The sequence below is a fragment of the Gadus macrocephalus genome, chromosome 13 (genome assembly GCF_031168955.1).
Source record: "Gadus macrocephalus chromosome 13, ASM3116895v1".
Lineage (NCBI taxonomy): Eukaryota > Metazoa > Chordata > Actinopteri > Gadiformes > Gadidae > Gadus > Gadus macrocephalus.
The window spans coordinates 19,857,394-19,872,081 of NC_082394.1; the positions used below are offsets into that span (position 1 = coordinate 19,857,394).

The window sequence follows — 14,688 nt, forward strand, 5'->3', positions numbered from 1 at the left end:
GGGTCATTATTTTACTTTGCCCTTTTGCTTTGATTTTTTGCCCCACTCCCTCCCCCACTCCCTCCCCCACTCCCTTCTCCCCCTATCGTCTCCTGAACCTTCTCCTCCCCAGTTTAAACTCCCTACCTCAGCTCCGCCCACAAACAGACCCCCTCCTGTTCCCCCCACCCTGCCGGCCGTCCCGGCAACGACAAGCACCACCTCCACCACCACAAGCACCACCTCCACCACCTCCACCACCACCCCCACCACCACCCCCACCACCACCTCCACCACCACCACCGCCACCAGCCCGGTGACCACCCCCATCGCCCCAACCACGGCGACCCAGGCCCCTCCCACCCCCACCACGACGGGTCCCACTCTGGGACCCACCACCCCGGCCCCGCCCACCGCTCTGGAACCAGCGGCCCCGGCACAGACCACAGCCGCTCCCCCGGACGTCGTACCCTTGGCCACCGTTCCCACCGCCCCGCCCTCCGCCCCAGACCCCGAGTCCCACCTAGTCCCGCCGGAGGAAGACACCGCCACCCGGGGGCCCGCCGTCGTACCGACCGGCGTGGGGAGCGAGGAGCCGGCCACGACTCCCAGCCCCGCCGCCGTCGTCATGGAGACCGAGTTGGAGGCCGAGTTGGAGCCCATCACCGGGGCGGCGCCGGCCGAAGAGGCCCAGCAAGGGCCGGCCACGGAGACGGCCCCGTGGGAGACGGCCCCGTGGGAGCCCCCGAGCCCACCGCCAGCAGAGTCTGCGTGGGGCCCCGGTCCGACGGAGGCCCCCGGGGCCCGAGTCACCGGGGGCTTCTCCGGGCTCCGCCCCCTGCCCACGCTTTTCCCCGTGGGGGAGCAGCTCGAGGCCGAAGACGAGGAGGGAGAGCGGGCGGGGCAGGGCCCCCCCGCGTCCACCCTCCGGTCCCCACTCCCCGCCCCGCCCACCGACGGAGCGCCCGAGCAGCTGCCCTGGGAGGAGGAAGAGGACGAGGAGGAAGAGGAAGAGGAGGAGGAGGAGGACCGCAACCAAGGGGTTTCAGAGGGAGAGGCGGGGGAGGACGCCAGTGTGGGCGTGGCCGGAGACAACGACACGGTCAGCACGTTCTCGGCCGCCACTCTGCTGTCGGGGGACGGGGAGGGGGGCCGCGACCCCGCCGCCTCGTTCCCACGCCTGATGGACACGGACTCGGAGCCCGACTACCAGTATGATGTGAGCGATGGCTTCCTACCGGTGAGTTCAGCCCGCTACTCCTCTTCCTCCTCTTCCTCCTTCTTCTTCCTCCATCGCTCCTTGACCCCTGTGTTGGGGCCCTGGCCGCCTCAGACACCCCCCTCCCCGCCTCCTCGTCCCCTTGTCTTTCTCTTTCATTTGGGATCTTTTTGTGTGTCTGCTATAGATCACCTTCAAACACAACCTCTGAAGTGGTTCACCGCAGCACTGGCTTCCCCCGTCTCCCCATGTTGTTGGCTATCACGGCTCTAAGGGTTCTGATTCTGCATTCTGAAGGCTGGGTTCATCGTGTGTGTGTGTGTGTGTGTGTGTGTGTGCGCAGGGAGACGAGGGCTCCTACGTCAGCGTGGGCCCCTCCGCCTGCCCGTGTGTGGAGAAGATTCAGGGCTCGTCGCTGCTTCCTGTCCAGGTGGAGCGGAAGATCACACTGCTTGCCCACAACTTGCACCTCTACCAGGTAGGCACACGCACCACTACAACGACAAGAGTGACAGACAAACACCACTACAATGACAAGAGTGATAGACACACACAAACACACACACGCACCACAACAACGACAAGAGTGACAGACACGCACACCAATACAATGACAAGAGTGACAGACACGCACACCAATACAATGACAAGATTGACAGACGCACACAAACACACACACGCACCACAACAATGACAAGAGTGACAGACACACACACCACTACAATGGCAAGATTGACAGACACACACAAACACACACACACACCACTTCAATGACAAGAAGGATAGACACACACACCACTACAATGACAAGAGTGACAGACACACACAAACACACACACACACCACTTCAATGACAAGAAGGATAGACACACACACCACTACAATGACAAGAGTGACAGACACACACACAGCACTTCAATGACAAGAAGGATAGACACACAATTATGTTAACAGGATATAGGAATTGTATCATCAGGGGGGTAGTGTGTGTGTTCCCTGAGGGTGGTTTTGTGCGTGTGCAGGACAAGGAATACCAGTGTGTGCTGGTGATCGAGGGCCAGACGGTGGTGGTGGACGCCTACGTGGAGACGGATGAGTTCAACTCCTCCGTCTTCTACATCACCTGTCAGCAGCACAAGGTCAGCACGCTCCACCCTGATCTAGGGTGGAGCGTTGTAGGCAGAGCCTCAGAGTGGAGAGACAGCACACCTCTTTACTTCGGATACTTTGAATTCATCTATTAATTTTAATATTGTTGTTTTATATATTATTTGTATTTCATTTTTGTTTGAATATGACTTCTAACTTTTAATTTGAGGATAATTTTGTGCTTTTTGTGTTCAACTTCTGGTGACAAATTTGATGAATTGATAGAAACCGGAAGTTAACATTGGACAGTCAGGCTCTCAATAAAAGACTTGGCTACAAAATATCATCGGAAAATCTTAAAAATAATAAATCTCAATGAAACAGTATCAAATAGCAGAAGGTCCTCGTGGTATGTGGAGGAGACTAACATGTGGTTCCTTCCTCAGTACTCCTACACCTCGTTGGAGGAGGAGAACGACGCTCTGGTGTTCGTCAAGAGAAGGGACACCTTCCATGTGGACAGCGATCCGTCTCTACGTGGTAAGCTGGGCAAAGATGGACTTTGTTTGTGTTTCACCACTTAGTCCCACCGAGGGGTTATCTAGCTGAATTTAACTCATAACAAATAGACCAAATAACTATACCCCCACCGAGACGCACAACAATCAGGAAAGCTATCGCACCCACATTGGGTCCCCCTCTCTCTCTCACTCTCTCTCTCTCTCTGTCTCTCTCTGTGTCTCTCTGTCTCTTTTTCTCTGTCTCAGTCTGTCTCTGTCTGTTTCTGTCTCTTTCTGTCTGTCTCTGTCTTTCCCCTCCCTCCCTCCCCAAAAGACACTTTACCGGCTAAGCATGTGTATCTTTCTACCGTCTAACCCTGCGGTATGACATCACAGAGAGACCAGCGTTGTCTAACCCTGCAGTGTAACCATCACAGAGACTAGCGTTGTCTAACCCTACAGTGTAACCATCACAGAGAGACCAGCGTTGTGTAACCATCAAGGGGAGACCAGCGTTGTCTAACCCTGCAGTGTAACCATCACAGAGAGACACCAGCGTTGTCTAACCCTGCAGTGTAACCATCACAGAGAGACCAGCGTTGTGTAACCCTGCAGTGTAACCATCACAGAGAGACTAGCGTTGTGTAGCCATCACAGAGAGACCAGCGTCTAACCACAGCCGCTCTCTGCCCTCAGTCACGCTGTACAACTGCTCGGCGGGCCGGGCCGATTGCAGCCGGTGCCACACGGTGGACAGGAAGTACGACTGCGTGTGGTGCGGCGGCCGCCGGGCCGGCTGCCTCTACTCCGAGTCGTGCGGCAGCGAGGCCGTCCAGCAGACGTGCCCCGCCCCGCTCATACACAACGTGAGTCTGCACGCGCACGCACGCACGCACATACACAGGCTGAACCAGACGCAGCACTGAGCACCACTACACACATACACGTCCAACAGGCAGCGCTTTGATCATTACTCTGCCCCCTGAAGGAATGGTTTAATCACTGTACAGCTAGTCTGAGCAGCAGGAGAAACATATTGCTAACTATATTTGCACTTGTTTGCCATCTGCTGGCCGGTTGCCCGTATGGCACGGTCTGTCTTCTGGGGAAACGCTATGGCCGTATCTCACCTCTGTGGCGTTGCCTAAAGTTGTCAAAACATCATAAGAAGATCAATCCAATATTACATGCCTATATTACAGGCTGGTGTGATAATCTAATTCAGCAGCTGTCCAGAGCTGTTTCAAAGCCTCATTCCTGCTCTCCGGCCCTCAGATCGAGCCGCTGTCCGGCCTGCTTGAGGGCGGCACACAGGTCACCATCTGGGGCTCCAACCTGGGCCAGAAGGCGGAGGACGTCCTCCACACCGTCAGGGTGGTCAGCGTGCCCTGCACCGTCATCCCCGGACTCTACCAGATCTCAACCAGGTAGGCTGGAGACTAGCCTGGCCGGAGACTAGCCTGGCCGGAGACTAGCCTGGCCGGAGACTAGCCTGGCCGGAGACTAGCCTGGCCGGAGACTAGCCTGGCTCTGCATGTGTGGGCAATTAATCAACTTCCTTTCATGGAAGTTGATTAATTGCAATATTCATTCGATTTATTTTGTGCTCTAGAGAGAATCTAAAACTATGTATGCTGCGTCAAAGCTGCAGAAAGGTTAGCATGTCATGAATTAATTGCTGAACATACAGGGGGCATCATTGAGACCATGACGTCCCAGTCCACTGATGGAACACACTCTGTCTGCTCTCAAGGATCGTATGCAAGACCCAGGCCAGTGGGGGGGAGAAGGTGGGCCAGGTGTCGGTGGAGGTCAGCGGAGGAGAGCGAGGCCTGTCCAGCCAGATGTTCAGCTACCAGGTGATGAACCACACACAATGCCTACATGCAGTTATATGCAGCGCTAAAGATGTCCTTTACAAATGACCACGTCCTTTCAATCTACTCAGACTACAGGAACCCTTATGTTCACTGCTGGACCAAATGGACCCAGCTTGACCCTACTTACATTTTTGGTTTTGATAACAATCTGAGCTATAAACTATTATCAAATAACGGCAGTAATGGTAATACTTCCTGAAGTCGAACCCTGATCTCTTCCCCTCCCAGGACCCCTTTGTGATGGGCGTGTCCCCAGAGAGGGGCCCCAAAGCAGGGGGGACCGCGCTGACCATCACGGGGCGCCGCCTGCTGACCGGACGGCCCTCAGGCCTGACCATCACCGTGGGCGGGGTGCCCTGCAGCATGTGAGCACCACCGACCGCAGCGCGCGCGCTCACTGACAACCCTGCATGTACATTTTGAACAGCAGGGCTTCAGATGGACCCCATACCAACTTCTGTTCAGACTTCAGGAATAGGGTTATAGGGCGCCTTTCTCCTCAACCAACCTCCCGCTCTCCCTTCCTTTCTCTCCTTCTCCTTCCCCTCTCCCCCCCCCCCCCCTGCCCCTCAGTGTGTCTGAGGTGAAGGAGGCCAGCGTGGTGTGTGTGACGGGCGCCAGTAACCGGAGCGGGGAGCAGCGCGTCACCCTGCACTACGGCGCCAGCCAGCGCCACCTGCACACCAGCCTCTACCGCTACACCCCCAACCCCAACGTCACCCGTGCAGCCCCCGCCAGCAGCTTCCTGAAGTACGCCCCCCCCCCCCCGTGTGTGTGTGTGTGTGTGTGTGTGTGTGTGTGTGTGTGTGTGTGTGTGTGTGTGTGTGTGTGTGTGTGTGTGTGTGTGTGTGTGTGTGTGTGTGTGTGTGTGTGTGTGGGGCTACCAGCGATGTCGGTGTGTAGACCCTCTTGCCAAAATGCGCCGCGGCACCGGCTGCCTCGCAGACCGGGGGACGCGCTCCTCTTTCCTTCCTGCCACACTTCTGGACATTGGGCCACAAACATCCTGTGTTTGGTCGCACAAGGGTTGGACGGCAACACAAAACATGGCGTCTTCCTCTCCCTTAAGCTCAGTCTATTGTCGTGGTTCCTTGATCACAGTTCAGTCTCGAGGGCTTCAGAGGCCATGTTGTAGAACAGCCCCAACAGAGCCAACAGCTGCAGCAGGGGCCCCAATGGGCAGCTATTGGGCCAGCATAAACCCATTAAAAAAAGAAAAAGGAGGGAAAGTAAATCGTCCTCTCTTTCTCTGTGCAGAGCCAGCCTCATGGCTTCCTGCATAGCAATACCGGCTTATACCGGCTGGAAGCTACTTCCACCCACCACTAGAATAGGGGGCTAACCCCGGTGTCGGTACCACTCATCCCTAGAGTAGGGGGCTAACCCCGGTGTCTGTACCACTCATCACTAGAGTAGGGGGCTAACCCCGGTGTCTCTACTCATCACTAGAGTAGGGGGCTAACCCCGGTGTCTCTACTCATCACTAGAGTAGGGGGCTAACCCCGGTGTCTCTACTCATCACTAGAGTAGGGGGCTAACCCCGGTGTCTGTACTCACCACTAGAGTAGGGGGCTAACCCCGGTGTCTCTACTCATCACTAGAGTAGGGGGCTAACCCCGGTGTCTCTACTCATCACTAGAGTAGGGGGCTAACCCCGGTGTCTCTACTCATCACTAGAGTAGGGGGCTAACCCCGGTGTCTCTACTCATCACTAGAGTAGGGGGCTAACCCCGGTGTCTCTACTCATCACTAGAGTAGGGGGATAACCCCGGTGTCTGTACTCATCACTAGAGTAGGGGGCTAACCCCGGTGTCTCTACTCATCACTAGAGTAGGGGGCTAACCCCGGTGTCTCTACTCATCACTAGAGTAGGGGGCTAACCCCGGTGTCTCTACTCATCACTAGAGTAGGGGGCTAACCCCGGTGTCTCTACTCATCACTAGAGTAGGGGGCTAACCCCGGTGTCTCTACTCATCACTAGAGTAGGGGGCTAACCCCGGTGTCTCTACTCATCATCACTAGAGTAGGGGGCTAACCCCGGTGTCTCTACTCATCACTAGAGTAGGGGGCTAACCCCGGTGTCTCTACTCATCATCACTAGAGTAGGGGGCTAACCCCGGTGTCTCTACTCATCACTAGAGTAGGGTCCAGGCCACATTCCCACCATGTACTGTAATGGTCCCCTAATCATCCCCGGTCTCCCCCCCCCCCAACACAAACACACATCCTGGTATGTAAAGCGCTTTGGGTCATTTGAAAGTGCAATGAATGAATGAATGAATCCTCCTCTCTGTGTGGCCCAGTGGTGGACGCCTCATCTACGTGTGGGGCCACAGCCTGGACGTGGTGCAGGAGCCTCGCATGGTGGTGACCATCGCCCCCCTGGACCCCATCAGCCAGACCCGGAGGAGGAGGAGGAGGAGGAGGAGGAGTGGAGGGGGGGGCGAGTCGCGAAGGAGAGGAGGCCAACCCAAGAGGCTGATCAGAATGGTAGCAGACCCGGTCTGTTCTAGCGACCCCCTCTGCTATGTCAAACAGGTGTGTGTGTGTGTGTGTGTGTGTGTGTGTGTGTGTGTGTGTGTGTGTGTGTGTGTGTGTGTGTGTGTGTGTGTGTGTGTGTGTGTGTGTGTGTGTGTAAGGCCCACATCAATTGGTTTTATTGCGATGTCAAGAGACAGTTTTTTATCTCCAGGACCTGTAGAGTCTACTGTAGAAACAGCGCCACCTCTGGTCGAATGTTATATTGATGTCTCTTCCCGAAAGCCCACTGGGGTCCATAAAGTGCTGGGATTTGGCGTTTAGTGACCGGTCTCCCTCCTGTAGTTCACGGAGCGCTGTGAGGTCAACTCCTCCTCCCTGATCCTGTGCCGCTCGCCGGCGGTGGACGAGTCGGTGTGGGGGTCAGAGGTCACCGTGGAGTTCCTGCTGGACAACCTGCGCTTCCCCTTCAGCGGCCTCAGCACCCAGCCCTTCCACTACCAGCCCAACCCCCTGCTGCACAGCCTCAACCAGCAGGAGCCCCTCAAGGCCTACCGCTATAACCCAGGCAGCTTCATCCAGCTGGAGGTGGGTGTGTGTGTGTGTGTGTGGGGGGGTTCCAGTTATAAATTAAAGGACGTGTTGTCCCTGGTCTCGTGAGCTCCTAGAATCAAGTGTAATATAAATGACTCCCCCCCCCCCCCGCTCTCCTTGCCCAGGGTGAGAACTTGGACCTGGCCATCACCAAGGAGGAGGTGGTGGTCCTGGTGGGCGAGGGAGTGTGTGCGGTCAAGACCCTCACCAGGAACCACCTGTACTGCGAGCCCCCGCCGCAGCAGCCCGGCCCGGGACCCCACGGCAAGAAGCGCGAGGGCTCCGACAGCCTGCCGGACTTCACGGTGAGCTCTGCCTGCTGTGGCCCTAACCCGGGGGCCCTGGTACGGGCCCCGACCAAAGGTGTGGCTCAAACAGGACGCAGCTGCTGCAGTCGGTGGCCAGGGGCCTTTCTTTATCAACATGGGATTTCATCCAGGAAAGGTCCCTTGAAAACACGTGGGAGACTGGAATACCGTCCACACGTTGGTCCATGGAGTTGCACTACGATGGAATAGACCCATACCCGCTTTTAAAGTGGGGAAACCGTGAACTCATTTGCTTTTGGTTTGATGTTTCCCTGGTGTTTGATGAAACTACAGAAACCGTCTCTGATTTGAACAAGGTGTGTTTCAGGTCCAGATGGGCAACCTCAACTTCTCTCTGGGCAAGGTCCAATACGACACCATGAGCCTGGCCACCTTCCCCATGGAGGCGCGGATTGGAGTGGGCGTGGGGGCCTCCATCGTGGCCCTCATCGTCTTCATCATAGTGCTCATCTACAGGTTTGTGTCTCTCAGGTTTCATGGACATGGAGGAACATCTTCCACATGTTGGTGTGAATGGTTCTAAGATATGTTTACATTCGGAAAATGTTCACAAGGTTGTAAGGAATGTTTTGGAATATGAAATTCCCAATAGCTTTCATAAAATGTATCTTCGGAACATTGAAGATGTGATAAAAAGGATCTTTGAATGATGACATTTTATTTGGGCACAACAACAAATTGGTTTATTGGAAAACCTCCAAGGCAGGAGCAGTGGCCTCAAATGGTTCAATAAATGTTAAATATATCACTTTATTAATTCTATTTTGTATCCATCATGTTATCCACTTGTGAAAACTCTATCAAAGGTGTGTAAAAGAGGGGGGTTTGCTGATCTAAACAGCGGTTTCTCTCCCCGCTGGCGTGTCTAGGAGGAAGAGCAAGCAGGCCCTGAGGGACTACAAGAAGGTCCAGATCCAGCTGGAGAACCTGGAGACCAGCGTCAGGGACCGCTGCAAGAAGGAGTTCACAGGTGAGGACGCCCGAGGCTGCCAGGCCCCTCATCGGCTGAAACGGACGAACACATAACCCCACACGGCCCTGTGCAGGGTCAGTCTGCAGGGCCCTGGTCTAGTCCTCTATATAGTCCTTGTTACCAGACCACTGAGACCATTCACGTGTGATTAAGTGAGACCTAGCTGAAATGATGAGGAAGAGGTGATGTACAGGGAGAAGGCCGTTTAATGGAAGCCTCTCTTCACTGACCAATACAAATATACACCAACCTGCTCATCCTTACAGATTTTCCCGTTCACTTTAGACTTCATCATTTCTGAAGTCCTCTCTCTGGTTGGCTAAATGTTTGACAGATAGTTGAATGTGATACCTTCTAACCAGCCCCCTCTGTCCCCTGCTCCTCCAGACCTCATGACGGAGATGATGGACATGTCCAGCGACCTGGTGGGCTCGGGCATCCCCTTCCTGGACTACAAGAAGTATGCCGAGCGCATCTTCTTCCCCGGCCACCGGGAGTCGCCACTGAGGCGCGACCTGGACGTGCAGGAGTGCCGGAGGCAGACGGTGGAGCAGGGCCTGGTGCAGCTGTCCAACCTCCTCAACAGCAAGCTCTTCCTCACCAAGGTACGCCGCGTTGAGCTGTCACTCTGTCGCCATGCCAACCGTGCCGTGCTTCTTTTCCAGAATGAATGATATCATCAGGATATGGAACGCTTCACGTTGCGCTCTTCTGCACGGGGGAAAAGACTCTGTCTAAGAAAGCGGCCGCGTGCTGTACCAATGATCCTGTTTCTGCGTCCTGAATGACACGGGTTCTTTTTCTCCGCTCTCTCACCAGTTCATCCACACCCTTGAGGGCCAGAGGACCTTCTCTCCCAGGGACCGCGCCTACGTGGCCTCCCTGCTCACCGTGGCTCTGCACGGCAAGCTGGAGTACTTCACGGACATCCTGAAGACCCTGCTCAACGACCTGGTGGAGCAATACGTGGCCAAGAACCCCAAACTCATGCTGCGCAGGTGGGTGGGTGGGTGGGTGGGTGTGTGGGTGGGTGGGTGGGTCCTGTGGCCTTTTCAAATGCATCCTAACAGATGGTAAGGCAAGTTTATTTATATAGCACAATTCAGACACTAGGCCGCTCAACGTGCTTTACATGGTCATGAAATACAGCAAGATTAATAAACATCAAGTATAGAACGTATGTTAGAAATGTGAAAAAAAATATGAATAGAAATATAACATTTAGAATTTTTGATAAAATAGAAATTACAGGTTAAATGGGAAACAGAAAAGTCTTCCGAATTGATTTAAAGGAGCTGGGAGGAAACCTTGTTAGCGGGGGGCTGCAGGGCTGTCTTGGTAGTTTCATGTTTACGCAATGATGTATGGCTTTAACAATGTGATCAAGCTTTTACAATTGTCCTAATTAGCAGTTCATTAAATGGAAATGTTTATGCGTTTTCTATTAGAGAACATGTGATTGTGAAGGTAGGTCAACAATTTTGAGTTTATTATAATAATGACTATTGCACACCATTAAAAGTTTCAGGCCGTATTGGTAAAGAATCATTTGGCGTCATGGGCCAGCAGAAGGCCTCAGGATATAACACCCTGAAACATTTAGACTGTACTATTTGATTTGCTTTTGCCAAACTTAACCTGCTTGTCTTCTCTCTCCCCTCACGTTAGAACGGAGACAGTGGTGGAAAAGTTGCTGACCAACTGGATGTCAATCTGCCTGTATGCCTTCCTGAGGGTGAGTTCTTCAGACTCAGGCCTGATGCCGTCCTGAGGGTGAGTTCTTCAGAATCAGGCCTGATGCCTTCCTGAGGATGAGTTCTTAAGACTCAGGCCTGATGCCTTCCTGAGGGTGAGTTCTTCAGACTCAGGCCTGATACCTTGCTGAGGATGAGTTCTTAAGACTCAGGCCTGATGCCTTCCTGAGGTGAGTCCTTTAGTAAGACACAGGCCCGATACCCTCCTTAGGGTGAGTTTTGTGGGGTAAAGGAACGATGTGAAGGGTTCACCTCATCAGCATAGAGTTCAGAGTAGGGAACAAGGAGGTCATGTTGGTCAACAGATTTTGAGTTTTTTAATTTAGTTTTTGTGAGAGCCACATCCTTTGTTACCCTTGGTTGGTGACTCTGCTGGGGATTCTCTCTACATGCTGTATGTGTGTGTGTGTGTGCAGGACTCGGCGGGTGAGTCTCTCTACATGCTGTTTCGGGCCATCAAGCACCAGGTGGACAAGGGGCCTGTGGACGCTGTGACGGGCAAGGCCAAATACACACTAAACGACAACAGACTGCTGCGGGAAGACGTGGAGTACAAGACTCTGGTGAGACACGTTGATAAATATCATCAGGTCTCACACTGAACGCCTGCTGCCGGCCATCAGGCAGGAATCTGGCATGAGCAGCCACTGCATAACAACTAGCAGCCAAACTCTACCACTTCTTCATTCCTCTTTACCAAATTCCGGAACATGTATACTGGTCTCCCCCTTTGGTTGACGTTTTCTTTCTTCTGCATGCACCACGGTGTGTCTGCCGCAGAGGTGCCGTAGCTCTCTCTGTAAGAGCCGGAGAGAGGTAGTGGCTAATTTTATACTTTATACGGTGTGGGTGGATGTGTGGGGCTGCGTCTGAGCAGCGCTTCATTCTGATTTCCGTGTCCCAGTGGGGATTGAGCTCAGTCTACCTCCACTTTGTGTGGAGCCTTTCATGTAGAACACCGCCCGTTAAAGCGCTCATACACAACGACGGTACTAACAAACAATCACAAAGTTGCTATTGCTTGTGACACGCTCCCCCCCCCCCTTCTAGAAGACAATTTTTGTTAGTGTTTGAATTCCAGCTAATCAGCCGGTCAACTGACACGCTAACAACGACGCTGTGGAGCTGTCCAGTAACATAGTACTCAGTTGTTGATTGGATGTCTTCTGGAGATTTACAAACAGTACTGGCTATTCAGTTCTGCCAATGTCACTTCCAAACAAAAGGAGAAAAGAGAAAGCCTTTCATTTCTATTTATGGGATAGGATTATTAAAAAGTAGTCATGATGCATGTGGTTATTCTGGGAATTGACAGAAAATAACCCATATCGTGATGCATATCGTTAAGAAGATTCTAAATGACTCGTATCGTGATACATATCGTTATGGAGATATGAATTGACCCATACCGCGATACATATCGTTATGGAGATATGAAATGACTCATATTGTGATACATACCGTTATGGAGATATGAAATGACTCGTATCGTGATGCATATTGTTATGGAGATATGAAATGACTCATATCGTGATGCATACCGTTATGGAGACATGAAATGACTCATATCATTATGGAGATATGAAATGAATCATATCTTGAGACGTATCGTTATGGAGATATGAAATGACTCATATCGTGATACGTTCGTTATGGAGACATGAAATGACTCATATCGTCATGAAAATATGAATTGACCCATTTCGTGATAGGAGATTTTGTCCATATCGCAAAGCCCTAACCAATGGTTACTATGACTACAACCCTCTTGGTCACCCTTTCCCAACCCTGACTGGTTCAGAGGCCAGGGCACTAACCTCGAAACCGACTGTGACCGGCTGCTTCGTCTCCCCCCAGAATCTCAACGTGTTGACCCAGGGCGGAGGGGTGAATGAGAGCCAGCCGCTGCCCTCCAAGGTGCTGGACATCGACACCATCAGCCAGGTGAAGGAGAAGCTGCTGGAGCAGGTCTACAAGGGCACCACCTACTCCCAGCGGCCCCATGTGGACTCACTGGACCTGGGTGAGGTCCACTCACTCACTCACTCACTCACTCACTCACTCACTCACTCACTCACTCACTCACTCACTCACTCACTCACTCACTCACTCACTCACTCACTCACTCACTCACTCACACCTCACACCTCACAACTCACTCACTCACACCTCACTCACTCATACCTCACTCATACCTCACACCTCACTCACTCACACCTCACTCATACCTCACACCTCACTCACTCACACCTCACTCACTCACACCTCACTCACTCACACCTCACTCACTCCACTCACTCACTCACTCCACTCACACTTCACTCACTCCACTCACTCACACTTCACTCACTCCACTCACTTCACTCACACTTCACTCACACTTCACTCACTTCACTCACACTTCACTCACACTTCACTCACACTTCACTCACTCCACTCACTCCACTCACTCACTTCACTCACTTCACTCACACTTCACTCACTCCACTCACTTCACTCACACTTCACTCACACTTCACTCACACTTCACTCACACTTCACTCACTCACTCCACTCCACTGGTCCCAGCTCATCAGACTGTTTGGTTTCAGAATGGCGGTCTGGTGTGGCCGGTCACCTCATCCTGTCGGACGAGGACCTCACGTCCGTTGTCCAGGGCAACTGGAAACGCCTGAACACACTCCAACACTACAAGGTCCGTGTGCATCACTGTAATGCACTGCCCATACGTGCACAAGTGTACACACACAATGCACTTTTGTCTCATTTGGTGTGTAGTTGTAATGCTAGTTGTGTTGTTGTTTGCTCATCAGGTCCCGGACGGTGCGACTGTGGTGCTGGTTCCACGCCACAGCAAACACATTCACCACGACAACCATGACTACGTGGCGGGAGAGAGTAGGTCCCCAGGAGAGCCGTGTGATCTCTGTGATAGTAACGGGTCCCCTGCGGGAGGCATGGCTGTACTGTGGCCAGCTGGACATACCCTCTGAACAGACCTCCTCCAACCACAGTCTGTGGTGTTATTTACTCAATGTTGACGTAGCCAAGCAACAGGCGCAGCAGTCAATGCGTCTTCTATGTGTATAGGTCTATGCTTTAATGTACCAGGGCACGTCGAGTAGACTTACCTTCACTAGCTCAGTCTTCTACCTGGGCCCCGGTACAAGATACAGAAGAGGAACCCATCCATCATGTTTTTATCCCATGATGACACATCATTAATGGCTGAATTTGAAAATAACATATGCCAACACAATCATACTGTGTTGAGTAGAGCGACGCTGGGTGTGTGATGCTTGTCCATCTTCTCGCCAGAGACCCCCATGCTGGAGGATGCGGACGAGGGGGGGGTGCGGCTGTGGCACCTGGTGAAGGCGGGCGAGGAGCCGGAGCTGCCAAAGCACCGGCGGGGCAGCCTGAGGGAGAGGGAGCGGGCCAAGGCCATCCCAGAGATATACCTGACCCGCCTGCTCTCCATGAAGGTAGGGCTGGGCGATTAATCGTATTTTGATCGCGATTTCGATTTTAGCGTCAAACGATCACAAAATTAACATAATCAATTTATTTATTTATTTTTTTTATATAGAAAGGGCCGAACAGCTGGACAACATTTTCTTTTTGATCATTTTGTGAATTTTTTTAAGGCGACATTTCTAAGTTCTCAGTTACTACGTATTGTTTTGGGAGAGACATGCTGAATAAATGCAACATCTTTTTAAACAAAAAAATTATCGTTTTGAAAAATCGTGATTTCAATATTGACCAAAATAATCATGATTATGATTTTTCCCATAATCGAGTAGCCATACATGAAGGTTGGCTTTACTGGACCATGAAGGTTGGCTTTACTGGACCATGAAGGTTGGCTTTAGTGGGCCATGAAGGTTGGC

At 52.7% G+C, this 14,688-nt stretch overlaps 1 protein-coding gene across 5 annotated transcripts in view; it reads left to right on the forward strand.

Annotated features, from left to right (window-relative positions):
- plxnb1b (plexin b1b) overlaps window positions 1-14,688 on the forward strand; it is a 68,297-nt gene that overhangs the window by 49,543 nt on the left and 4,066 nt on the right. For 4 of the 5 annotated variants that reach the window (XM_060068664.1, XM_060068665.1, XM_060068663.1 and 1 more), the window contains 22 exons: window positions 113-1,219; window positions 1,542-1,676; window positions 2,221-2,337; window positions 2,734-2,827; window positions 3,484-3,653; window positions 4,063-4,214; window positions 4,541-4,646; window positions 4,896-5,032; window positions 5,241-5,417; window positions 6,971-7,205; window positions 7,491-7,733; window positions 7,865-8,044; window positions 8,376-8,524; window positions 8,938-9,038; window positions 9,429-9,646; window positions 9,861-10,039; window positions 10,710-10,776; window positions 11,212-11,358; window positions 12,653-12,818; window positions 13,387-13,490; window positions 13,609-13,693; window positions 14,114-14,280. In XM_060068664.1, coding sequence (XP_059924647.1) covers window positions 113-1,219; window positions 1,542-1,676; window positions 2,221-2,337; window positions 2,734-2,827; window positions 3,484-3,653; window positions 4,063-4,214; window positions 4,541-4,646; window positions 4,896-5,032; window positions 5,241-5,417; window positions 6,971-7,205; window positions 7,491-7,733; window positions 7,865-8,044; window positions 8,376-8,524; window positions 8,938-9,038; window positions 9,429-9,646; window positions 9,861-10,039; window positions 10,710-10,776; window positions 11,212-11,358; window positions 12,653-12,818; window positions 13,387-13,490; window positions 13,609-13,693; window positions 14,114-14,280 — 4,236 coding nt within the window. The remainder of the gene's footprint in view (window positions 1-112; window positions 1,220-1,541; window positions 1,677-2,220; window positions 2,338-2,733; window positions 2,828-3,483; window positions 3,654-4,062; window positions 4,215-4,540; window positions 4,647-4,895; window positions 5,033-5,240; window positions 5,418-6,970; window positions 7,206-7,490; window positions 7,734-7,864; window positions 8,045-8,375; window positions 8,525-8,937; window positions 9,039-9,428; window positions 9,647-9,860; window positions 10,040-10,709; window positions 10,777-11,211; window positions 11,359-12,652; window positions 12,819-13,386; window positions 13,491-13,608; window positions 13,694-14,113; window positions 14,281-14,688) is intronic. The other variant, XM_060068667.1, reaches the window with a different exon arrangement.